Source organism: Thunnus maccoyii, chromosome 14 (assembly GCF_910596095.1).
Source record: "Thunnus maccoyii chromosome 14, fThuMac1.1, whole genome shotgun sequence".
Classification (NCBI taxonomy): Eukaryota; Metazoa; Chordata; class Actinopteri; order Scombriformes; family Scombridae; genus Thunnus; species Thunnus maccoyii.
The window spans coordinates 17,593,010-17,617,960 of NC_056546.1; the positions used below are offsets into that span (position 1 = coordinate 17,593,010).

The window sequence follows — 24,951 nt, forward strand, 5'->3', positions numbered from 1 at the left end:
GTCTCTGGCTGTGGTCGTCAGACTGTCCCAGTGGTATGAAGCCTACTGCTTTATTGGGCAGGCTAAACTGCTGAGGCAGGGCTTCTGCTGGCGCTTCGAGCTCTGCCAAAGCCAAATGGGATTACACAACAGATTTAACCTTTTAGGTTATACATAGGATTCTCTTGAAAAGCATAGATTCAGTGGAAAATGTATTGGCTGGGTTGACAAAGTGGTTTACTCTTTTCTTACCTTAACAAAGTCTTTTGTTTTTAAAGTATTGTAATTGTATCAGCTTAAGTTAAACTGGAGTTTTATCAGTTGAAGGTCATGTGTAAAAGTGTCAAAATCACAGTTTTGGTGACTGTGGAGAAGTATTAAGTCCTCTTAACTACAACTATTACTTGGGGTTTCCCTCAAAGTTTTCCTTTACATAAGTCTTCTCTCCGCTTGAGGAATCACTCTCCTCTGCCCTGCAGTGGTCAAAGTAGGTTACTGCTTCTCAGGGGATCAACAAAAACATACTTGAGGTCACTGAGAAACCTGGGAGTACTGCATGCAGGCACTCTCACCATTCACAGCAGTGTACATTTATTCTGAGTTCGTGAATCAAGGGAAATCAAAGGAAAGACATTTCAAGGCTGTATTATTTCTATCATTGGATCCCAAGGGTATAGTATGCAAAGAGTTAAGCATTTGGATAGGTTCATACAGAAAAAGGACACACACACAGAATATACAAAATGTTAATCTCTTTTTTCTGTCTATAAACTCTCTAAAGACTCATTTCACTCTCTCAATAACACTTTGTAATTGTCTTATGCACTCAGTAAAGAGACTCTTCAATTTGAGTCATTCAGACCCATGGGACATTTAAACAGTCAAAACAGGATGCCAGTGATAGTAATATTATATTGTTACTACAGTCTTTTGAGTAGTAAAATGAAATCAATATCTTCTTTTACATTTCCTCTTTATTTATAACCTTTACAATGTGATTTTGAAAGACATTCATTGTGGTGAGAAATTATTTAGTTTGAATGAAGTGTGTTTTTATTGCCTGAACAAGTCCATGTCACACTACTCACAGCAACAAAGAAACATTCTCACAAACCTCCCACTTTAAAAATGGACTACTGTATGAAATTAAACCTTACAAACACCTATAATCAACTTTGACACAGTGGTTGAACACACAAAACTACAGTATGCTTTATACCATGTGCAGATCTTTGATTGACGCTGTGGATTTAAGAAGATTTCATGCATTACAAAACGCCAAAAGTAGGATTTCTCCAACAAGAAAAGAGAATGAAAACTTAAGCAAGCCGATCAGTGTTCATAGCAGAAACCAAACGTTTCTCTGAGCTGAGCTGTTTGTTGCATCATAGTGTACTTCTAGGAGGCAACAGATTATTGATCACACTGTATACACAAGAAAAACATCTTAGCGTCTCACATTCAAAAAGTCAAATGGAATGGTGAAATTCTCTGTAACACAATAAATAGCTTAACAGTAAATCTCCAAAATTGACAGCAGCAATTTAACAGCATGTCACAGGGACTTTTTTTCAACTACAAAGCAAAAACATTCTGAGACTTTTTTCACTTGAAAAAAAGTCACATTTACAAACAAAATACTTTATATGATGATCCATTCATACTGTGCTTTTTGGGTATCTTTATTTTATCAAAGACTTTACTTAGCCACTTGTCTGCATTACATTATCAACCCCTAAAACTTCCTCACCAGTCATACACCTCCATAAAGTCCTCCAGTTCACCCATAGTTATTATATCACAAGACTGATACCTTGAGTGGGCTGAGTTATCATTTTCACAAACCGAGCTTCCTGCAAGCTGGCTGTTTGTGTCACACTCTGGGACCAACTCATTTGAGCCATGTGTGTTGTAAACGGTGTTATGTGTTTTGTCTTTATCATTAACCGTGTCCATGTATGGAGTCTTCTCTGGGCTGTAGCGATGCCCCTCAGAGTTCTGTCCACTTTCGGGGGCTTGATGTCTGTAAGTGTGGTTCTCCCTAACAGGCTGTTGATCCTGGGAGAGAGTCACTGGGGCTGACGTAACTGAGGATGACCTTTGGGGGTGCACAGAGGAGACACCTGCAGGTTGGTAGCCTTGTGGATTACCGTGGTAGCCTTGATAAACCACAAGGGGCTTACCGCCTGGAGATGCCTGGGTGAGAGGCTGTTGTTGCTGCTTGGCCTGCATGTGGGGTTGCTGGGACTGGGGTCGGGAGGTGCTCTTGCCAGACTCGCGCACATTCAGCTGAACATACTTCCCCGTCTCTGGGTCAAAGAAAGTCTTCGTTTTCACCTTAACAGGCACATCCACTACAAAATACTGACCAGAGTCAAGGTCTTGCAGCACCTTACGCTGGGTCAGCGGGTAGGACTGGGGATAGCTTGACTCTACATGGTACTGTGTCACTGGAGCTGGGTGGTTAGCATGATGGAGAATGGGAGAAGAAGGAACATGAGCAACTGTCTTAGGAGTAGCAGGGTGGGAAACAGGGCCAGTAGCATGAGGAGAGGCAACTGGGAGGGAGACAGGGCCAGTAGCATGAGCAGAGGCAACTGGGAGGGAGACAGGGCCAGTGGCATGAGGAGAGGCAACTGGGAAGGAGACTGGGGTAGTGACATGAGGAGAGGCAACTGGGAGGCAGACAGGGGTAGTGGCATGAGGGGAGGCAACTGGGAAGGAGACAGGGGTAGTGGCATGAGGGGTGGCAACTGGGAAGGAGACAGGGGTAGTGGCATGAGGGGTGGCAACTGGGAAGGAGATAGGGGTAGTGGCATGAGGGGAGGCATGGGAAGAGCGGTGGGAGGGCTGGTGCTCGGTATGCGAAGAGGGCAAGCGAGACCCCAATGTTGGCGCATGAGCGAGCGAGACAGGAGGGGAAAAATGAGGGGAAGCCACAGCAGTGCGGTTGGAGTAGCATACCTCAGAGGAGGATGAAGGGATGCTTGGGACTTCTTGAAGAGATTTCTCAGCAGGGCTGTCTCCTGCAGTCTTGGACATCTCTTTCTTTATCCTCCGTTTGGCCAGTCTTTTTGCCCTAAGCAGGGCTTTCTCACTCTTTGGGGGAACAGCCGGAGGCTTTCCCAAGCGGGACACATCACTGCTGAAACTGCAGGCTGACTCTGGCCTCTCGTAGTCATACAGTCCCCGTAAATCCGCCAGGTCTGCTGCGCTGGTGGCAAAACTCTCCACATCCTCAGACATGTTGCTGATGACAGAGCGGGAGTCATCTTCATCCAGAACGAAGCTTCTCCTGGAGTAGGGCCTGTAGTGCGGAGGAGGGGCCGAGTAATCCTGTGATGAAGATGCTATGTGAAGGGGCGAAGTTTCTTTGATAGCAGCAAGTCTTGTGACTGTATCAGGATGGATGGGAGTTCCTGCATTACGTCTCATTATGTCCTGCTCCTCCTCTCCTCTCTCTGAACCCATGGGTGAACCTACCCTGAAATCTTCTCCAAAGTTCTTATGGAAGCGTGGTTTGACTGACTTGGTGAAAGAGAAACCTCTGAAGGTGTTATCCTTCACCCTGAACATTGAGGGCTTGACTCCCAGAGCAGGAGAGGAGCTGCTGGAGCGGGGGAGGGATGGAGCTGGAGATGCAGTGGCATGAGACCTGTGTAGCCTACTGTAGGATCCAGAGTCCTCAGTTGACTCAGATGCATTGTTTCTTTGTTGGGAGGGTATAGGAGAGCGTAGTTGTCTTTCTCTGGGTTTCCTTTCGGACTCTGTTGAAGTGATGGCGTAGTACTGAAGAGCATCCATCCTCTGCGCTGCTCTTTTCTGCTCCTCCACCCGAGCAGCTCTCTCTTTCTCTCTGTGAGCTGCTAACTTTTCGTCTTCTCTCTTTTTAGCCCTGATCTCCTCCTCTCTTTGAGCCTGCAACCGCTCTTTTGCTACTCGCTTCTCCTCTCTCTGTGCTGTTTGACTTGCCTCCTCAAGGAGCCTGGCCTTCTCCTCTTTGGTTTGCTGTTCTTCTCTTTGTTTTGCAATTGCTTTCTCTTTGTCAACAGCTCTCCTTTCCTCCTCCTCTTTTTGAGCTCTCATCCACTCTTCTTTTTTCTGTCTTTCTCTTCTCTGCTCCAAAATCTGCTGCTCATGTTTCTTCTGCTCCTGAATCTTTTTAATCCTTTTCTCTTCTGCAATTTGAGCAGCTTTCTCCTCCTCAATCTGTTTTCTTTTCCTCTCCTCCTCAATATAAGCGAGTCTCTTCTCCTCTTCAACCTGTTTGGCTCGCCTTTGCTCCTCAATTAGAGCATTTCTCCTCTGCTGCTCCTCTTGAGCAGCTTTCTCCTCCTCAATCTGTTTTATTTTCCTCTCCTCCTCAATATAAGCGAGTCTCTTCTCCTCCTCAACCTGTTTGGCTAGCCTTTGCTCCTCAATTAGAGCATCTCTTTTCTGCTGCTCCTCTTGAGCAGCTCTCTCCTCCTCAATCTGTTTTCTTTTCCTCTCCTCCTCAATATAAGCGAGTCTCTTCTCAATCTTTTTGGCCTTTTGCCTTTGCTCCTCAATTAGAGCAGCTCTTTTCTGCTGCTCCTCTTGAGCAGCTCTCTCCAGCTCTCTTTGTTTTCTGTTCCTCTCCTCCTCAATATGAGCGAGTCTCTTCTCCTCCTCAACCTGTCTGGCTCGCCTTTGCTCCTCAATTAGAGCATCTCTCCTCTGCTGCTCATCTTGCGCAGCTCTCTCCTCCTCTCTCTGTTTTACCCTCCTCTCCTCAATCTCTTTCATCCTCTCTTCCTCCGCTCTCAGTTTTGCCCTCCTTTCCTCCTCGATTTCTCTCATTCTCCTTTCCTCTTCTCTTTGCTTTGCTCTCCTCCCCTCCTCTTCTTTTTGCGCAGCTCTCTCCTCCTCTACCTGTTTTGCTTTTCTTTCTTCCACTGCTCTTTGCTCTGCTTCCTTTAGTTTTTCCCGCCTCTCCTTGATCTTAATAGATATGGCCTCCCTCTCTCTTGCTCTTCTCTCCTCTTCTCTCAGAGCAGCTCTTCTCTCTTCTTCGGCCAGAGAAGTTCTTCTCTCTTCTATCATGTTTTTTACTCTTATGTCTTCTGCTCTTTTCTCTACTTCTGTCCTCGAAGATTCCTCCCATTGTTTTGCCCTGCTCTGCGGTTTTACTGTGGTTTCTGCATGAGGAGTTGAAAGAATTTCTTGTCTTTGTTTTTCTGTCCTGTCTTCCCCGATCTTAACCACTGTGTTTCTATCTTCAATCTTTTCACCTTTTCTCAGATTTCTTTTACTTTCTTTCATGTTGTACATTTGCCCCACAATAGGCTGTGGATGAGAGTCTCTATCCAAGTTTGGCATTCTTTCGGCTGAGGAATATTCTGTTTTTTCATGTGGATTGGAGGTATCAAGTGGTTTTAGATGTTGTGAGACAGAGGCATTTCTTGGCTTGTTGGCTGAAGAAGATGATGTTGTTGTTTGCATGGGATGGTTGTTTGGCTGATGAATACTTTGATCTACTTGACTAAATCTTTGGGTACCAGCTCCAACCGCTTCCTCTCCCTGGTTCTTAATATGTGCTTGTTGTAACTTTTTTCTCTCTGCAAGATCTTGAGCATGTTTTGCCCCAGTTTCTAATACACCTTCATTGTCTTTGACATCTAAAAGCATTTTCTCTTGTCTTTCTTTCTCTCCCAGTTTAAACATTCCCGTCCTTTGATGTTCTTTCTCTGTAATGGGAAACACTACGGGTTTGGGCTCTTTGTTCACTTTGGAGCTGACCTCTGTCTTATTTGGCAAACTTTTCTCTTTTACAGAGAGGTCTTGTGGGTCAGCAGTGAACACTGGACGTCTGTTATGACGAGACTGTATTAGTGGAAAGAATCCTTCCTTTTTGTTAGGAGGGAATTCCTGAAATGTGTTTGCTGTTTCTTCTGAAACAATTACTTTTAATCTGGCATAGTCTGCAATTGCTGATATCTCAGGGATTGTAGACGTTCTCTCTCTTGGTTTTGGTTTAACTTCAGGTTTCTCCTTTACTGCATTTTCCCTTGTTGGCTGTGAATTTCTTGAGTGTCTTTCCCTTGTTGATAAATTGGATTTTCTTTCTGTGTGGTGTTTTCTTATATGAACAGCTTGACTAGCGTCCATAATTTCAGATTTATCACTCTGTCTCTCTGTGGGACAATCAGTCGATTTCGAAGCAGTCTTATCTTCTGTTTCCCTATTATGCTTTTTCATGTTCTCATGTTCTTGAGCGTTTACTGGGCAAGATTCCACTGTTTTCTTTTTGCTTTGATCCAACGCAAAGACTTCATGTTTTCCTTCCTTGTATGATTCATTGCTGATTGCAGCAATGTTTGGAAGTAATCCTGGAAGTTCCCTTCTCTTTGAAACTGCATCTGACCTATCTCCAACATTTGTGCTATTGTTGTATGGTTCATCGTTTGTTTCTATTACCCCTTGAACTTGAAAATAGTCTCCCTCCATTGGTTGTGTCTTTGATGTTGTCCCATTTTTCTTTATTTTTTCAGGCTTTCTATTTTCAGCATGAGTATTCTCACTTGTTACATTTTGGCTGCTCTGTTGATGTACTTTGCCTTCAAAATTGTCCTTCATCAGCCCCTCAATGCTTGTTGGAGTTGGGTCTTTTGGCCAGTCTTCTTTGTTTAAGGTGCTCACTTTTTCATCAAGAGTAGATGATTCAACTTGTTTATGTTCATTAGCTACAACCACATCAGAAGGGACAGCTGTAATATGATGATTTCCCATCATTTTCAGGTTGTCGTTCTCAGTTACTGCTGGTACAACTCTGATAGCAATACCGTCTATATGAACATTATCGTCCCCTTGATTATTTTCTCCAGTGTGCATCTTTATATGCTGATGTTTCGGAGGTACATGTCTGTTTTCATTCTCAGTTAAATGGTTAGATGGACTGGTTTTGCTAAATGGCTTTGGTTGTGTTGAGTCATGTCTCTTTTCTTCCAGTTGGGGTGCACTCTTGTCATCTATGTTCATGCTTTTGGAAGGATTTATGACAGTTATTATATCTTCTTTCACTGATGGATGGACATCATCTTTTATCAGAGTTTCTGTATCAGCACTGTAGAAATCATACTTGTAGTTGATCACTGTGTTCACCACTTTGGCCTTGAACTTCTCATTGACATCTTCTGTTTGTATTGTTTGTGGATTTTTCTCTTCTGTATTAATCCCTTCTTGATCTTTTGTGATGATCTTTGCCGAGTTCTCTTTTGGTGTTTTATCTGTGTGGTCTTTCTTTTCTCCTGCTATTATGTCCTGTTTGTAGAGATGGGGTTGAGTTTCAGCCAACACTTTATTTTTAGCGGGTACAGTGACCATGGGGGGCACATCTTTTTCAGTCAGGGGTTCATGGAGTTGTATTTCTCTTTGGGGTCTCTCATGTATATAAGAGCTCTCATGCTGGGGAGTAGTCCTTTTCTCAGTCACATTGTTCTTCCTGGTTGAGGTTTCTTGCATGTTTTCAGGATGATTATTCATACCGACTGTAATTTGATCTTCTTTTACTGTAGGATGAGTTTCCTGTGCAACTCTGTCATTTGCTTCTCCTGTGCTAACTTCTGTTGAAGATTCAATTTCTTTACTTATATCTACACCTGAGCTGGGATGACATTTATCTTGTTCAGCATGGCTATGCTCTTCTTGAGTTTGTTCTTGGGTGCTTACATCCCCCTGACTGTCGCTCATTCTTTCTTGCACAGTTACCGTTATTCCCATGATTTCCAAGCTGTCATCAGCCACAGAGGTCTCATTCTGACCAAAGGCAAGTTTTAGTGAAGGTGATGAGTCCTCAGGATTTACTACATGTTTACTTGTAGCTTGTGATGGATCCTCTTTCTTCTTGTTGAGTTGCTCAGTGTTTATTGCAGTTTTGTTCATAAGACCCTCTTTCGGTTTTTCAGAGTTTTCTCCATGTTTTACTTCCTGTTTTCCTTTGTTGTTGTTAAGTGCTTGTGTTGGTGACCTAATTCCAGGTTGATCCTCTTTCTTCTGACTCTCTGTCAAGCCTCCATCTGTACTCGTGGCATAACTTCCAGCCTGTTTTGCTTCTGTGGGTGCTTCTGGTACAGTGTCAATGCTCTTCATTGGTTCTTTGGGGACTTGTTTCCGTGATGGATCGGGTATTTGACTGGTGGTTACTGCAGAGCTGGAAAGTGAAACGGCCTTGACCGGTTCCATTTGTATTGCTGAAGGTCCCATCTGCTGTTTTGGTGTAGTATTACTTGGCATTGTGCTTTCATACCTTCTAGACACCTCATGTGATGGTGGCCTCTGCCTTATATTAATACTCTGACTACCTGATAATTGCTTGGTGGAGTTTTTGGATGTAAACCCATCTGGTATAGCAAAACCCTTTTCTTTAATGGCCGAAATCTCTTTCTCAGCATGAGCTTTTATCCTGGAAGTCAGAATCTCCTGCTTTGTCTGAATTCTTTCTTTATGGAACAATGTTCTGGGAGGGGTAAAACCTGAAACTACACTATGTTCAGAGGACTTGGGTTTTCTTTCAGGGGGTTTAGCTAAATCAGAATCTCTTTGCTGTGAAACATCAGCTTGTTTCAGAGGGTCACCTTTTTCACTATTTGTTCTTTTATCTACACTGGGAGGCAAATAATTACCACTAGATAATTTGAACTCTTTGGATGACTCACTGTAAATATAATGACTTTCTGTCACCTCATTAGATGTAACGCTGCCTACTTCCTCCTTATTTTCTGTTTTAGGTGTTGCAAGTTTGCTTGTTGGACTATATTTTTCTTTTGGTGTCTTATTATTCATTGTCTCAACTTTATCAAGTGCTAATGATGATGTTACACTGACATCATTTGAAGAAACATTTCCTGCAGGGGTCCCTTTATTTCTGTTTGTTGAGATTGCATTAGTTAAACCATATTTCTCTCTTAGACTCTCATAATCTTCAGCCCCTCGATCCGTACTATTACCGCTGACAACTGAGTCATTTTTCTGTTGATTCATTTGTGGTGCCTGATCCTGCTCTTCATTTTTATTGATATTTGCCCTGAAAGGAAAATCTTTCTTTGCAATGTCATCCTCCTTTGTGATTACAGTACTCCTGGCTTTCTCTTTTTGCTCTCCCCTCATTTTCTCCTTTATTTTGGCCAACTCTGCTTTAGCTTTAGCTAACTCGGTCTTAACCTGCTCAACTTTACTTGGCTCGTTTATGACCTGTTGTTCTGGCATGGTCAGTTTTGCTGTGGATTTAGCGGACCATTCCTGTATCTTCTGTGTTTTTGTTATCTCTGATTTAGCTAGCTCCACTTTGGTTTGTTCCAATTGTGTCTGTTCTGCTTTTCTTACCTCAGTGTTTGCTTCGTTAGCTTTAGTTGTCTCTGTTTTAAGCTGCTCTGCATTTATCTGATCTGCTTGAATTGAATCTTCCTCAGCTTTCTTCTCTCTAAAAACCTCAACATTATGCTCAGCCTTGACATTTCCCACTCCAACTACCTTTGTCTTCTCTTGTCCTGCTTTGGCTTGTTGCACTCTCATCTGCTGCAGTTTAGCTTGTTCTACTTTTCTGCACTCTGCTTCAGCAAGTTCAGCTTTAACTTTTACAGTTCTGATTTGTTCTGCCTCAATCTTGTCTATTTCAACTTGTTCTGCTCTAACCAGTTGTGCTTCAACTTGTTCTGGTTTTATTCTGTCTTTTCGATCTGATTGAATTTTAGCTTGCTCTGTTATTGTATGCCCAGCCTGCTCGGTCTTTGCCAGTTCAGTTTTTATGTGTTCTTCTTTTAGCCTCTCTGCATCAGCTTGCTCTGTTTTGACACGCTCACTCTGCTCTTCTCTTGCGTGCTCGGCTCCTGCTTCTTCTGTAACGTTTCTCGGCACTGTTACATTTTGAATGCTGGTTTGCTCTGCTCGTATCAGTTCCTCTCTAGCTTGTTCTGGCTTTTTTCCTCTGGACCGCTCTGTCTGTTTTTCTCTCCTCTGCTCCTCTCTTTGCTGTTCTGTTACATTATGTTCTGCTTGGGCCTTGTCGACCATTTTAAACTCTGCATTTGCCTGTTTTGTGCTGTCCTGCTCTGTTAGTTCTGCTTTGGCTTTCTCTGACCCAGTCTGACCTGCTAAAATGACCTTAGCTGGTTCTGCTTTGGGCTGTTCCACTTGATCCCAGTGCTGAGCTTTTGCAAGTTCTGCTTGGGTGCGCTGTGCTTTTAACTGTTCTGCTGTGTCCTGTGCAGCCTTGACCTCAACAAACTGTCTATCCTTCTCCCGGTTGGCCGTTGTGTGTGTGAATGCTTTGTCAGGGACAGATAATGAATTCTTTTGCATATTGTGTTCAAACTGTTTTTTAGCTTCTTTTGGCTGGAACGTTTTCTCCCTTAGCATTGGCGAATATTGTTTTTTCTGACCTGTTTCTTGCATTAGAGTAGTTTTGTCTTCATCTGAATAAAAGGTGTGTTTGTTTCTGTATTCTTGATCAGTATATCTGTTATAATCGGGTGTCAAATAATTCTCTTTCATTTCATTTTCCTCATTCTGTCCATAGTACTTTTGAAGTGTATATTTGTCCCTAAATGCTCCAGGTTGCTGTTGTCCATGATATGCTGGATTTTGTACAGCGTCATTAGAAGGTGGAGCATATTGTGGCATTTGCTTGTGTTCTTTATTTATACTCTGTGGATTTTCTCTTCTGTATTTGTCTCTTGGTGAACTGAGTTCCTCCTTTATCACAGCTGCTTTTTGGTAATCCTGTTCATGTTGGTCTTTTTCCATTAAAGCAGATATCTCTTGTTTCCATGGAGCAATATCTGCATTCAGACTGAGCTTTTCTGTGTCTTGGTTGTTTGTCTGTCTCCACCTATCCTGTGAGGACACATTACTGTAATCATATTTGTTCTCTTTCAGTTGCTGATATCTATCCACCTTTGTGTATTCGCTTCCCACTGCTTCATTAAAATGTTGCTGAGTATTTGCCTTGCCTTTTAAATATTCTCTGATTTGACTGTTTTCAGCATTTAGCCTTGGCATGTCTGTAGCTTTATAAGTTGGTTTATCCCTATATATATCCCCTCCCAGAGTTTCTACGTTCTCAATCATGCCTTGCTTATAGGGAGTACATGATGATAAGTCCTCATGGAGATTCTGTCCATTAGCCAGCTGATTGCTAGAGTAATTTTCAGGTATGTAGCCAGTGAACCCAGAATGATGAACCATCTCATCTTGCACCTGAGTTGTCTGGTATTCACTTGAAATGTGTTCTGAAATTTGGCCTGTATATGCTGTAGCAGATTGAGAATGCGTTGCTGTAAGTGACAGTCCAGTGCTATGATACTGTTTTACATATTGATGTGAGGCCTCATTTGTCCAGCTGGATTCCTCAACTCGAGGAATTTGAATGTCTGGATCTGGAAACTCAGGAATATCTATCACAATGTCTCTGGGTTCCTGGAAAGAGGGCTGTTTGTTTTTCTCCAGTGTCTCCAAGCCTTTAAATTTGGTAGGACTGTAGGTGCTTTTCACTCTCTTCCTGTTGTCTTTGAGATTGAAGAGGAGGCTAGTGGCTCTGGATTTATAGCTAGACATCCTAACATCAGGAGTGGCTCCCCTGCTTTCAGCTCGCACTGGAGCATGTTCCACAGGTTGAGGAGAAACTGCATACTGCTGCACCTCTGATGTCTCTTGATGTACATGGACTTGAGGTGTGAGCAGCTGACTAATGTTGAAGGGAGCTGTGCTGCTGTTACTTCTAACAACATCTGGTGCCACTGTTACTGCATTGTTACCAAATGGAATTAAATTCTCATTGCCATAAAATACTTCTTGTTTATTTGTTGTCAACTCTGTTGTAATATTTTTCTCTGTCATCATTTTGATTTTGTGCTGGAGGGCTTTGACGGAGCTAATGGTGTCACGCACACGTCGAGACATCTCAATGGTGGGTGATGCAGTTGATGGGCGTTGAGATGGGAGCCTGTTCTGTGTCCTCTTCCTGTTGGGATAATGTCCTGCCAACTCAGACTCACAGCGTTTCTCCACGGCGGACGCTTTCTGCAACATTGTGGATGTTGATGTGGAACGTGAAGGGGTCGCCGGTACCATAGGCGCCAATGTATTCCTCTGGTGTCCAATACCCCTCTCCTCAAACATAGAGGGACCCTGTGGTTGGGCTTCCAGTGAAAGCTCCTTGTACATTGGTGTCTCACACCATTTAGGGAACTCTGAACAGTGCATAAATCCTGAGACTTCTCCTTGTTGGAAAGGGAACCTGTTATGGTCCCTCCATACTCTGAAGGGACTAAACTCACTATGTATAAAGAAGTTAGAGTTACAGTTAACCTGTGTCAACATGCTGTGTTTACTGTGGGAAGATCTCATAAAAGACGATGCAGAATTCATGTGAGCCACTGCAGCTACTTCAGAGGAGTAGAAGTTGGTGCCTTGGGATGAGAACGGACCAGCTGGGGGGAAATGACCACTGTCAAAGTTTTGCTGGTATGATGTAGAGAATTCAGAAAGTTCCCTTTGGATGCTCATCAGAGCTGATTTGTCCCAAGTTGTCTCATCATTCCACTCTCTTAGTTTACCATCCATCCCTGCTCCATCCCTGTGTCCCTCAGAGTTAAAAGCTCTGATAAGAGAAGAAACTCTGGAGCGGCTCCTGCGTTGCTGCGAACTCAACTCTGTGGCTCCATTGCTGAAGAAGGACAGCTGTTCTTCATTGAGAGATTTCTCTTGCTGTGACATTTCCATAAAGGAGTGCTGGAATGTGGCAGAAACCCTCCCCTGTGTCCTCTCCCCATAAACCCCCCACTGTGGATCTCTGTGGATCTCGGCCCCATACATTCCTTCATGGATCCAGTCCTGTCCATACTGCTGCATCCTGAGACTGAAGCTCTCATGTGCAGCTCTTTTAAGTTCCTCCCTCTCTCGGTCCTCTCTGTCTCTGTCCTGGCCACTCTGGCTAAAGGCCAGCTGTCTGTCTCTCTGGGTGCAGGGTGAAGATGAGCAGAGGTCCGAGTCATTATAAACAGCCTCATCTCCAATGCAGAGACTCCTGAATGCTCGATCTGTCAGATTGCTGACTTCACGGTCAGTCTCATCCAGAAAGGACCCACCACTGGAGGTGTCGCTGTAGCCCCCATCACTGTGCTTTCGATGTCCACCACTCTTTCGGCTAGAGCGGCGTTTCTCAGCTGAGGTCATGATGCAGGCTCGCTAACAAAGAGCTCTGTCCTCAGGTGTTCAGTCATTCATGCAAACCCCAAATTATACACACTCTCTGCTGGTGAAGCTAGCAGGACCCAGAGTTTAGTGCCCCCAGTCAGGATTTTGGGCAGCCAGTAGCTCCTACGGCATTGTGCATTTTAGTTGTCCTCTGTCCAAAAAAAACTTGGAGTTTCCTACCAGAGAGAAGAGAAAGGAGAATTAGCCTGGACATGACCATGGACTCACACACTCTTCAAACACACAGTGTCTGCATGATGTGTTTGCTGCATTTAAACTTTCATAGTTAATCCAAATATTAAGATATACACAAAGATCTACAGTTTTTTCTCATGTCAGATTGTTTTAAAAACTGTCGTTGACTGACTGTTGTGGGCTTGATAATTCATGATAGCTGTCCTTGATAAGAAGCTTTTTTTCTTTTGCATAAGCAGCAATGTACTGTATGTGGTTCTTAAAACTGCCTTGTAAATCCTTCCACTCAATCAGTGTGACCTTCATGAACATGTTGTGAATAAAACTACACTGTTGCTGGGCACAGTAAAGACAGCCTCACGTGAGTTATTTTAGGAAAGCAAGACGCATCCGTACAAACATAGATGACAGCACATACACACATACACATATCAGATCATGTTCACTTTTGGGGTCATTACATAGACGTACATTCATTTCCTGGAGACTTACCCTAGCCCTAACCATAACCTAATCCTAACCTTAACCACTGACCCAAAAATCAGCTTTTTCCCAATTGGAGACAGACCACGTTTGTGTTGTCTGTGATTTTGATTTAAACCACTAGATATTGATATTGGTTCACTAAAAAGCACATACTGCAACACTGTCTCAACTGTGTTCATGTTAATGAGATCATTTTAACACCCTTCATACACCCTAGACTAGCAGGTTAGACTTCTATCAAGCTGTTTCTCTTTGAGTGAAAGTTAAAGATTCTGGTTAGGACCAGCTAGAAGTGACATTTCATTTGAAACTTATCTTGTAGAAAAACCTGTTTGGTTTTACTACACTACAGAGAGGGCAGGTGGAAAGAGAACCAAAATATCCTGAAGTAGAAGTGCTGCTAAACATAGATTTAAGAGGTAAAATTAGAAAGCGTATCGCTGGTGTGAGTACATAATTTGTCATCTAAAATGTTTTAATGTGACAACGAACTTATTAAAAACAAGCTGTATTTAAAAAAAGTTAAACCATTAACATTAACAGAATGTCCAATTCGTGAAATAAAAAGTTAGTTAGTGCTGCTTTGTGCAAACTGTCTAAGATGGCCTTGGTTGAGGGCTGTGAGATATTTGTAGTAGGTGACGCAATGACTTTTCCAACTTACTCTGACTCATCACCCGTAAGCTGGCTTAGGTAGGTTGTGAAGGGCCTTCAAAATTGTACTTCTAATAGACAGAATATAAAATTAACAATATATAGTGAAAAAATAAACTTAATGTTAAAAATATAATGCACACACAGTATTAACATAATTTCTTGCTTGCAAACTAAGAGAGACATCTTATTCCCAACTTTAAAATGAAATGTTTGCACATTTAGAGGCAACAAGGCAGTGTCATGGTTATGTTCTGCTTAAATTGTAGCTGCCAGGCAGCCGTCACCTTGCTCAGAATATCCAGTGGTTCATTAACGTCTTCTGACCTGGAGGCCATCCATCTCATATGCATCTACAGAACAGCTACACCACACCGCTGTGCTGCCAAGCTGCATCTGTATATCAAATAAAAGTCATGTAGCAATTGTTTAAACATTTCCTGCAACACCTTTCCTCTTAAGCAGAAAACAACAGCAGCTTTTAAACAGGCAATTACATGTCTTTTTACAGTTACACTTATTCCAGTGCATGGTAATTACGGGGAAACATTGCATTCAAGACACAAAAGCTCAAAGACTTTTAATTTACATGTCACTCCTTCTCTACTCTTTGTACGACCTAAACTCCACATTCTGTTCAGTCATACATCATGAGAAAACAAAACATAAAAAAATCAAGCACAGTTATGGTGGATATTCCTAATTCAAACGCCATTTTGCAACAATAATCTCATGTCAAACTGTCAGGATGATTTCTGTTCATTCTTGCATGTGACAGGTTTATTTTTGTCCAGCGACAGGCCTCCAACTCTAAAACCTGACACCAAAGAGGCCTCCTTTCACAAGATCCCTGGATCCAAACGTAGACCAAACAGCAGCAAATCTGTCATTTCTAAGAGCAGAAAGGATATGACTTAATATTTATAAATGTCAGCAACTGTCAGTGAAATTAAATCTAATTCAGTCGCTGAAGTTGCACATTACCTTTAGTGAGTGAATGTGTATTTTCTTTTGGGGATTAAAGTAGTGGATTTGTCATATCTTGACATTTATTTATCTTCATGATAATGTACTTTATAAAATGAAACCACTGAAAAAGAGAACATGCATGTATGTATGGTTGAGTAGGTCGATTAAGAGCTTTTTTTTTTTTTCAAGTATCCATCTCTCAACATAAACAAGAATGTACAGTGAGGTCTTGCCTTACCTTCCAGTCTTATAATCCATAATTTGGGCCTTATTGTAACTCCTAAAAGGTTCCGTCTCCCCCAAAAAGGTGCTATTGATGTGATCCTGCCCTGACACCTTTCTGGCAGCTCTGGCTTTTTCTATTGACAACAATCCAAAGCAAATCCTCTATGTAGTCCACAGTCTGGTCTTTGAGCATCTGACCAGAGACAGGCACCGGGACTTGGGGCCGGACACCAGACAGAAATAGAGGAGTTGTCCCAGAGAGAGTGTCCACCATGGGGGACAGATTGAGGGCTTGAGCTAGCATGCGGTTCTGCGAGATCCTTTGGTGTCGAGTGTCAGATGGATGAAACAAACAGCCTCTCAACTATTTATAAATCTGGACAGCTAACTGTCGGCCATTAGCGGCTAAAGCTAACATGTCAGCAAACTGGGGGAACGTTACAACTCGATGAGGAGGTTGTGGGGTCTAAACTTAGAGAAAAACCTAATTTGTTGTACATGTGTCATTATTGTGGGTGTTGGGTAGAGGGGGCTCAGTTTGGGTCCTCCTCAGGGAGACATAAATAACTCAATTGCCTCACACTGGAGTGCCTCCCTCTTCGTTGAACAAAAATGAGAAGCACTATATGGAGTGTCAACAAGTGGCTTTTGGTCACCTCCCACATACTATCATCACCACTGACTTGAATATTGACCACAAGAACATACGACTGAAATCTTTTTGCAATTTTCTCCTTAATTCCCCTGCAGAAAGGTTTTTAATTTATTGCCACATATCTGAGATGTTCATTTCAACGCTCTCTTATTACACTAGTTAAACTATGGAGGTCTAATCTCCCCGGCTACAGCCTCACTCACCCCCCAGCAGAAAAGGCCATAAGGCAGAGGAAGGGGAGGAACTGTACCTCCCCCTTTTCACCCCTCTCTGCCACCCCTCCTACAGCCTGCTGCTATAATAGGAGATTGCTGTAGCAGAAAGTTTCCTGGGTTTCTTGGCGGGCGCAGGGCCGGCCTGGGGGATGATGGACACACACACATGGCCTCTAATGGAGACGCACTCCTCCACATATGCCCACACATACACACACACACACACATGCACACACACACACACACACACACACACACACACACACACACACACAGATGGTTTTACATGTGGCTCACTAAACTTTGGGAAAGGCTGAGGTAATCCCTTTTTTAACTAATCTCTAAACAAGTCCACTTCCACCCACACGCCCTTCTCATCCACTGCTTTTTTCCCTCTCGTCAATCTGCAACATCTCTAAATTTCTTAAAAGAGATAATCAGCTGCTTCACTGATCTCAAACCCTCTCAGCCAGAATTTACAACTTGCTGGTGTATTATCTTGTTTTGCTACTTACTTGTGGGCCTTCAATACTCAGCACTTGTTAAAAAATGGTTTTGATTAATAAAATGTAATTTGTAAAAACTTCCCTCAGCAAAAATTATTCATTGTGTGTTTATCCAAAATGCTCAATTTTACCATTGAGGTTTGAAATGGAGCCTGCTGTGTGGACTCTGGGCAAGTTTCCTGCTCACTAAGTCCCTCTAGTGGACAAACTAAGTATAGACGCTCAGTATCACCTGGTCTGAACTGAAATTTGGTCTTTTTTGACACATATTTCTTGAGTTTCTATGCAGTGCAATTCCAAAACTTTGCCTCAACTTAGTTGTCTTGTGAAGCTACTGAGGACTGTAAACATTGATCACAAACGCTGAGGATGCTCTTCCCGGTGCTGAGTAAGGAGGAGCCAAGCTGTGGTTATGTGGCAAAGAGCAGACAGGCACATTACTTGCTGCATTAAGATATGCTTTGTTTGTATTATCTCCATTCAGAGATGAGCTTAATTGATTCTAATTGATTGGGTTATTGATCAGCTCTGTTGCAGGAATTAAAAGCAGAGATTATACTGTAGTGGGGTGTTTTCGGCCCCTCAGTGGACTGACCCTGAATGCACTTTATGTCTGACAGAAGAAGCTGAATTCTTGAAAAGTACATTTTAGGTGTTGTACCTGATGTCAAGCAAAAGATTTGTTTGTATGTGACAGTCTCTTCTTGAGCATACTGTCTGTTTATGTGTGCTTTATATTGTTTGTGTGTGTGTGTGTGTGTGTGTGTGTGTGTGTGTTTGTGTGTGGATTGGTGCATGTGCACTACGTCTCCCAGTTTCAGGACATATTCCCCCCACATCCCTGCAAAAAATATTTCATTACTGCAACAAAAGAAGCCCATTAACTGCACTGTAAGAACAGAGTTCAACTGCTGTCCCCCATATTCACCATGTTTGTCTGCTTTTCTGGCCGCTCTCCAGCTAATTTGATATAACAATGCTCCACAAAACCGCCTCAGGACTTTTTTTAGGTGAAAGAAAATTATCAATGATGCCACATGCACAGCTGAATGTCAACACCAACTTGACTTGTTTATGAAATATTAAAGCAGTGAATTATGGGCACCATGCAGAACTTAATGATGATCGGAGTCATTATAACTTCAGCATCCTTTGTTTTGGCTAATGATTAAATTCCACAACTACTGTATTCAATTTTGGAGAGATTGAATGTGTTTTCCGCATCTTTTGTATGAGTTGGCTGGATTCTGTTGTCCATATTGGTACATTTTTGGAAAAGGAGCTGATTTGTATAAGGATATTGTGTTATCATTAGCTGCCATGTCACGGGGCTTAACATCTTTGCTCTGGAGCTCTCTCATGCACTTAAAGCAAAATCATTATATTAGGATATGATGTTTTTTGGTAATATTATTTGGGGCATGAATAGATGCAGCAGTATACCTGCTATACAATATTATAAAACCAAATGTATGAAAAGAGACCAGAATAGGTTCTGATTTTAAAAGTTTCTACTTACTGAATTTCAAAATTTCTGTCTCAAATATTTATTTGAGGGGATGGTGTGTGTGTTTTTTGTTGAGGAATAATAAAATAAGAAAACACATCAAATCTTAAAAACTGTTAATGTCACAAGAGGGTGACTCATTAGTCAGTGAAAGCTCACTTTATTGGTGTATATTTGTAAGGTATTTACAACATGCACACATAACGGTGTGAAAAAGAGGATGTGAGTACTCTGTGTTCAACCTGGCACGACTTCTGACATTATCTCCCCCCTTCTATGTCACCAGGGTGTCGCCTCATCAATTATTGAACCAGTACTTCATGGTAATACATAATTTCTTATCAATTATTCATGATAATGTGTGTGTAGTTTACTTAATTGTGTTATTGACTATCAAAAGTAATTTCCTGAAAATCCTCAAGGACGCAAATTGAATCAGCCCAACTACTGGTTGTGTGCTCTGCGGTTAAGTATTCTCAACCTGATCAGCTGATCCTTTATTCAAGAGTCATTCTGGTGAGGAGAGATATTTAGAAAATAATGAATCAACAAATGTATTGCCTGTGATAAAGTACTGTGCGAAGAGCCCTGAGGTGATGAGAGATGATATTTTTTAAATGTAAATTCAACATTAATAAATAGCATATATCATGTTTAATGGGGTTTATTAAAAAAAATGCTCAGAGAGAAGAAGAGAAGAAGAGAGTGAGCGTTCGTAAAAGTAAATAAATAATAAGAGTCACAATTGCTCTCCTCTCTCGGCTTTAAGGGAAGCTGATAAATAATGTATCAGAACAGATGGCTGGAGCGAGAGGCAACAGGAGAGGAACATGAGCGACTACATCTTTAATTGTTTTAAAGAACATGTCACAACAGGACTGGTGTGTTCCCTGTCTGCTGGCGCTACAGATGTGCTAACAGAGTGGAAGGGACACCGCCGCTCTGTCACCCACTCTGCTTCAACCTGCCTGGGGTTCACACAGCAACATACTGTACTCTGGCACATGTACACATTTACACTGAAAATGGCTGATTAATATTAAAGTGCACTTTCACTTTAAAATAAAACAAAACAAAACAATGAGAGATGATTGTTTGAGCCCATGACTGAGCTGATGGCATCAACACTATATTGCCAAAATCCTCGCTGTCCTGCCATCAGTTCTACACTTACAGTTTACATGCATTAACATTCACAATGTAAGCATCTGTCCTCTTTATGAAAACTAAAGATTACTTAAATTCACATTATCAAATAGGTATTAAGTCTCTGTTTCACACACGCAGGTTGTATCTGCGTTAGTCCATCAAATAGAGTCCAAGAGTGCATGAAGACAGATAAAGATCCAAAATCACACTTGTGCTTTTATAGGGATAACAAGGCCCCACATATTCAGCATTTCTTACAAACAATGATAATTTACTGTCAAATAAATATTTTAATCTTTGCATCCATACATTGTGATATCAGCAAAGTCTTTCCCAGGCTGCTTCTGTAGTCAGTCAATAGTTGTGCTTAGTTGCTCATAGGACCAGAGTAGAGTAGAGTAGTAATAACAGGCACGATCACACAGATTTTGAGTATCAGTACATCCACGTTGGCTTTGTGTCCAGCGTCTCACTTTTTCTCCAGCGGCTCCTTGGAGCAGGGAGGGTGTTTATCAGGGTTGCTGCCCAGCACCGAGACCTTGGTTGCCGGGCTGGGACTCGAGCTGTCTCCCCCTCTTCCCACAGCGCCGGGCATGTCGATGGTAGGACCCATCGTGGGCCTCGCCACGCCGACTCCAGACAGGACTCCCACGCCGGCGCCGGGCCCGGCTGCTGTGCCGAGCAGGTTGGCAGACTGCAACACAGCCTCCGAGTGCTCGCGGGCCTTCATGCGCAGGGCTGCCACGCTGGCTGTGCGGTTGCCCTGACAACCGTAGGGCGGCAGGAAGGACAAGCCCATGGGGTCAGAAACGCAGCAGGAGCACAAACCATTACCTGAAAAACAGCACAAGTAGGATTTATGGTGAGAATAATGAAAACTGTTGTGAACATTTCTATTTACCACTTAATGAGAACCATATTTACCTTTCAGAGTGGCGACCTGTGAGAGGGCCTGAGCGTAGGTGGCGGAGTTGAGGAGTGTACCTGGTATGCAAGATGGGAAGAACGGACCACCGGGACCCACCGTCCTGTTAATACTGAAGAAAGGAAACATACTTTAATCACCGAGCAAAACTTCAAACTTTAAACAGACAAATTATCATCTTGAAACACCTGCATTTGTAAAATGTACACAACTATTTTCTAACTTTGTCTTTTGCGGTACACTGTAGGGCTGGTTTTCTCTGTGGTTTTGTTTATTTTATAATTAATTTAAATAGAAAAGTATATTAAAAACACTCTGTCATCTACAGAAACACTTAAGACAGCTAATATTCTGTGGTGGCTGTTGCCGCTCATTTACTTTCATCACCCAGATCGACCAGTCTGCAAAGCTGAAGCAAAAACTTCTCTGTCACAAGCTCTTCCCACCATTAGGAAGCTATAAGCTATAACAATCATCTGTCTGTCTGATCTCACCTCTGCTGCATCTCCAGTGGTTCTTTCTGTTTTCTGCTGTGGTCCACTGGGGACTGAGAGTTGAGGCTGCGAGATGGAGGAGTGCCCTCACTCATCTGCTCTTTGCCTCCTTCAGGGTCTGAGCTGCCTCGCTCCGTCTTCCTCCACTTTGCTCTGCGGTTCTGAAACCAAACCTGCATCAGAAAACAGAAAGGGAATAAAATGACTAATTAAGACTGTAATTTCCTCACAACTTGGCAGTTTGCATTTATTTATTTTACTCATCAAATGCAACTTTATATCCATGCCAATGTTTTATTTCTTTTGGCACGTCACTAATTAACTCAGGCACACACATTCACTTATATCCGTGTAATTTTTGTATCCTGTTAACAGGCCAAGCCAAACTTTAAACATTTTGTTTGCTCTTGTAGAGGCGTTTGAATGTGTCACACCAGCGCTCTAATTTCCCACAGTCCACAACTTACCCCCAAAACTTTACCATACACACAGCTGAGAACATATAGCCAAGTTCTGTTATCTTAATCGAATGAAGGTCACTGCCTATAACAACATTTAATTGAGCAATTTTTCATTATCATATTTTAATGACTTCCCACTGACAGTTGTGCTGCCCGAGAGAGAGGCAGCTATGATGAAGTCGTTTATTTCCCTATTTAGTGATTGTTTGACAACATCAGATTCGATTAGGACTTGGTTCTAGCAGGCATTAATCATGATGTGTGAATGGAGGTTAGAGTCGGTGTGCATGTGCTCTGCATCCCTCCTATTGTACCAGAGGTATAAATGATGTCAACAGCCAAACAAAACACATGCATTCATTCGGCATAAAGAAAGGACAACATTTTGGTGGCAGGACAACAATACAACCAATGGACTTATCTCACCCCTGCACCTTCCAGCTAGAAGTCGCGCCCCCCCACACACACCCGTCTCTGAATGGGCTATAATTGCTCCATTAATCTCAATTTGCTGCGTGCTCTTAATGCGGGGGAGGCCCATTGACACTTTACAAAAAGGGGGGCAACAACACTACAACAGAAAGGAAATTTATTTTCTAATAATAATGTAAGTTTAATATCCCTGCATACTGCGGTGGATTCATGTTCAGATTTAATAATAGGAATGTGGTAATCGGATTAGGAGGGGAATAATTTGTTTACAATCCCTAATTTACAGCGCTGGATTCCATTATCAACCCCGCCATTGGGTTTAAGCGATAGTAAGATGACCCTGGGGAACAAAAGGCAAACTATTATATTTCCCACAATTAGATCTGCGCGCACAACAAAACCCAAAAGCAAATCTGGAATGCAGGAAATTACATACAGGACACATAACTTAATTACATCTGGCCAAGTTTATAACCGCGCATATGTGCAGGGCAGGAGCAGAATATAAATTGTCAAATTTAAGGTGTGTGTGTGTGTGTGTGTGTTTTCCTGTCTTTTTTGTGTGTGTTTTTAGGTGTGTGTGTGTAAGAGAGAGAAAAAGACAGAGAGAGTTTGGAGGCTGCAGGCTTTGCCCTCTTTGCTTAAAACACATATCATTTTCTGTCTGTGCGGTAAAGGGATCTGCACGGATGATGTATTCCTTCCTACCTTTGAGACGCGGACAAATTAGCGAGGAACATTATCGCTGGTTAATTATGAATGACCGATTAATCAAGCTAATCTAATATTCACCATTATGTTGATGTTATTAAAGTGCATCGCCGGAATGACAGAGTGGCTTAATTTACCCTCTCTCACACATGGTCAAACGTGCCCAGGACGCAGCGCGCTACTGCAGCCTACCTGCACCCTGGCCTCGGTCAGGTTGATCTTCATGGCCAGCTCCTCCCGGGTGAACACGTCCGGATAGTGAGTCTGAGCGAAGACAGCCTCCAAAGCCTCCAGCTGCACGGACACAAAACACTAATTATACCTTTAAATAAGTTGAGTTTTTTTTAAATATATTGAATTACTTGTTCTCTTCTTTACATTCTTTCTTTTTCTTTTTTAATATTATCCAATCAAGCCTATGCAATCTATAATTGTGAAGCTCAAACTTAAACTCGCCAATACATTTCACAGGTATAATAGTTTATTAGAAGGAAAAAAACAAAGTAGCCTAAAATATGTTGAAATATTGGCCTAAGATCAAATTGCCTACATGCCTACAAAGGCCAATTTATAGTTATGTCCACGCATGATCCTCAGAAGGAAAGATAAGAATTTCTAGTCTAAATCCTGCATTTTTATTTTCACATGTGTGAAGCAATTGTTGTATTTTCTTTAAACTGTTATCCTATTAATGTTATTATACAGGCCTTCATTTTCCTTTAGTTGTCTGGAAGCACAACTCTTTCATTTTGAACACTTTGTTTTATTCATATCCTGGTTTTTAATGCTGTGCTGTGCCTGTTTCGCTTTGAGTGGAGTTTCAGGTTTTTCTAAGTTGTTCCAGATATTTTTGTCCTTGGAAATATTTACCTGTTGCAAAGTGAAAGTTGTTCTGTTTCTGCGCTGTTTCCTACGTAGAAATCCGTCATCAAAATCAGCCGGGGCGTGGTTGCCAAAACCGCTTGAATTCACTGAAAAGTTTATTACAGAATAATTCAGTCACTTTGTAAAACGAGAATTCATAATTTCATGTTTGTATTTAAATAAATTCAGAAAATGTAAAAAAAAAAAATTGTGGATTCTGTTTCAAAAATGAAACTCAGGGAAAAAAAATTTCTGAGCCAAAGCAGATAAAATTGGGGGATGTATTCTTTGGCACATTTTGTATTTCCATTAGTTGCATGAAACATTGATGTTAGGAGTCTGAGGGGAACCATGACGGACTAAGAGCCATGACACCCAACATCTGTGCCCGGGACAAAACGCCCCCTCTGCCCCGGGGCCAAACCACCAGCGCTTTTCACCAAAACAGCCAGCAGGCTGACACAGCAGAGCAGAGGAAAAAAACAGACTTATCCCTTTATATCCACATCAGAATCTGTCGGCAAGAGTTTATACTTGTTTAAATGATTATAAAGACACAATAAGTGACCAAACTATGTTACTTATTTTAAAGAATGTAGCAGATTTTATTGGATCTGTCTGCCGCATGATAATCACTGACTGCAGGTTAGAGTGTAACCATCTTTTCATTGATAACTGCATTATTTAATCAGACTATGTCAACTTAATGATCAAATATACATGTGCCAATTCCTATTCCTTTATAAAAAAAAAGGGAGAAAGAAAACATTTGTGCAGGCCTGTTCACAGTCCTCCAACAAAAATGTCAACAACACGCTGTGCGCGCATTTACGCAGCCCAAACACCACGAAACTTTACGCACTATTTATAAAGGGACATGCTGTGTAAATAACTGAAAACGAGGTTGTAAAAAATGACAGCATGAGGGACTGGACACTTACAAGTGTTGGAGCGACAGCACTCTCCATCCAGCTGAGGCGGACAGTGAAAGTAGAACATCCTGGCGCGTTTCTAAGCTGCGAACCTGGAACAGAGACAAAAGTTTCAGCCCAAACCCCCTCAGATCGGCTACAGCACCCACAGAGCGGTTCAGTGATGTGGTGAAGAATGTTAAAAAGACATCTAATCGTCCTGTGAGGTGGTGGCACCGTGCGGGATTTCGGAGGATTCACAAAGTTGAAATCACTCTTGTAAAGAGAGCATCCCTACCTGCAGTGAGGATGCTGATGCGAGTGAGATCCCGCTCTGGAGAGAAGTGGCTGCTGCACTTCCACTGACTCTCTGACTCTGTGTCTGGGAGTGTCCAGATCCC

The 24,951-nt window shown here is 42.2% G+C and overlaps 2 protein-coding genes across 2 annotated transcripts; both read right to left on the bottom strand.

The window, feature by feature from the left end:
- Window positions 1–566: 566 nt before the first annotated feature.
- LOC121912146 lies at window positions 567–16,137 on the bottom strand. The gene is made up of 7 exons (XM_042434237.1): window positions 15,734–16,137; window positions 15,511–15,616; window positions 14,814–15,418; window positions 14,537–14,597; window positions 4,821–13,367; window positions 2,592–4,760; window positions 567–2,513 (listed from the first exon to the last, which is right to left on the bottom strand). Exons 5-7 carry the CDS (start codon window positions 13,168–13,170, stop codon window positions 1,726–1,728), a joined length of 11,307 nt encoding a protein of 3,768 aa, XP_042290171.1. The 5' UTR covers window positions 13,171–13,367; window positions 14,537–14,597; window positions 14,814–15,418; window positions 15,511–15,616; window positions 15,734–16,137; the 3' UTR covers window positions 567–1,725.
- A 3,152-nt stretch (window positions 16,138–19,289) lies between these two features.
- drgx (dorsal root ganglia homeobox) lies at window positions 19,290–24,930 on the bottom strand. Its single transcript, XM_042434002.1, has 7 exons — window positions 24,849–24,930; window positions 24,581–24,663; window positions 23,646–23,746; window positions 22,968–23,069; window positions 21,172–21,344; window positions 20,677–20,789; window positions 19,290–20,586 (listed from the first exon to the last, which is right to left on the bottom strand). Exons 2-7 carry the CDS (start codon window positions 24,636–24,638, stop codon window positions 20,222–20,224), a joined length of 912 nt encoding a protein of 303 aa, XP_042289936.1. The 5' UTR covers window positions 24,639–24,663; window positions 24,849–24,930; the 3' UTR covers window positions 19,290–20,221.
- Window positions 24,931–24,951: the final 21 nt, after the last annotated feature.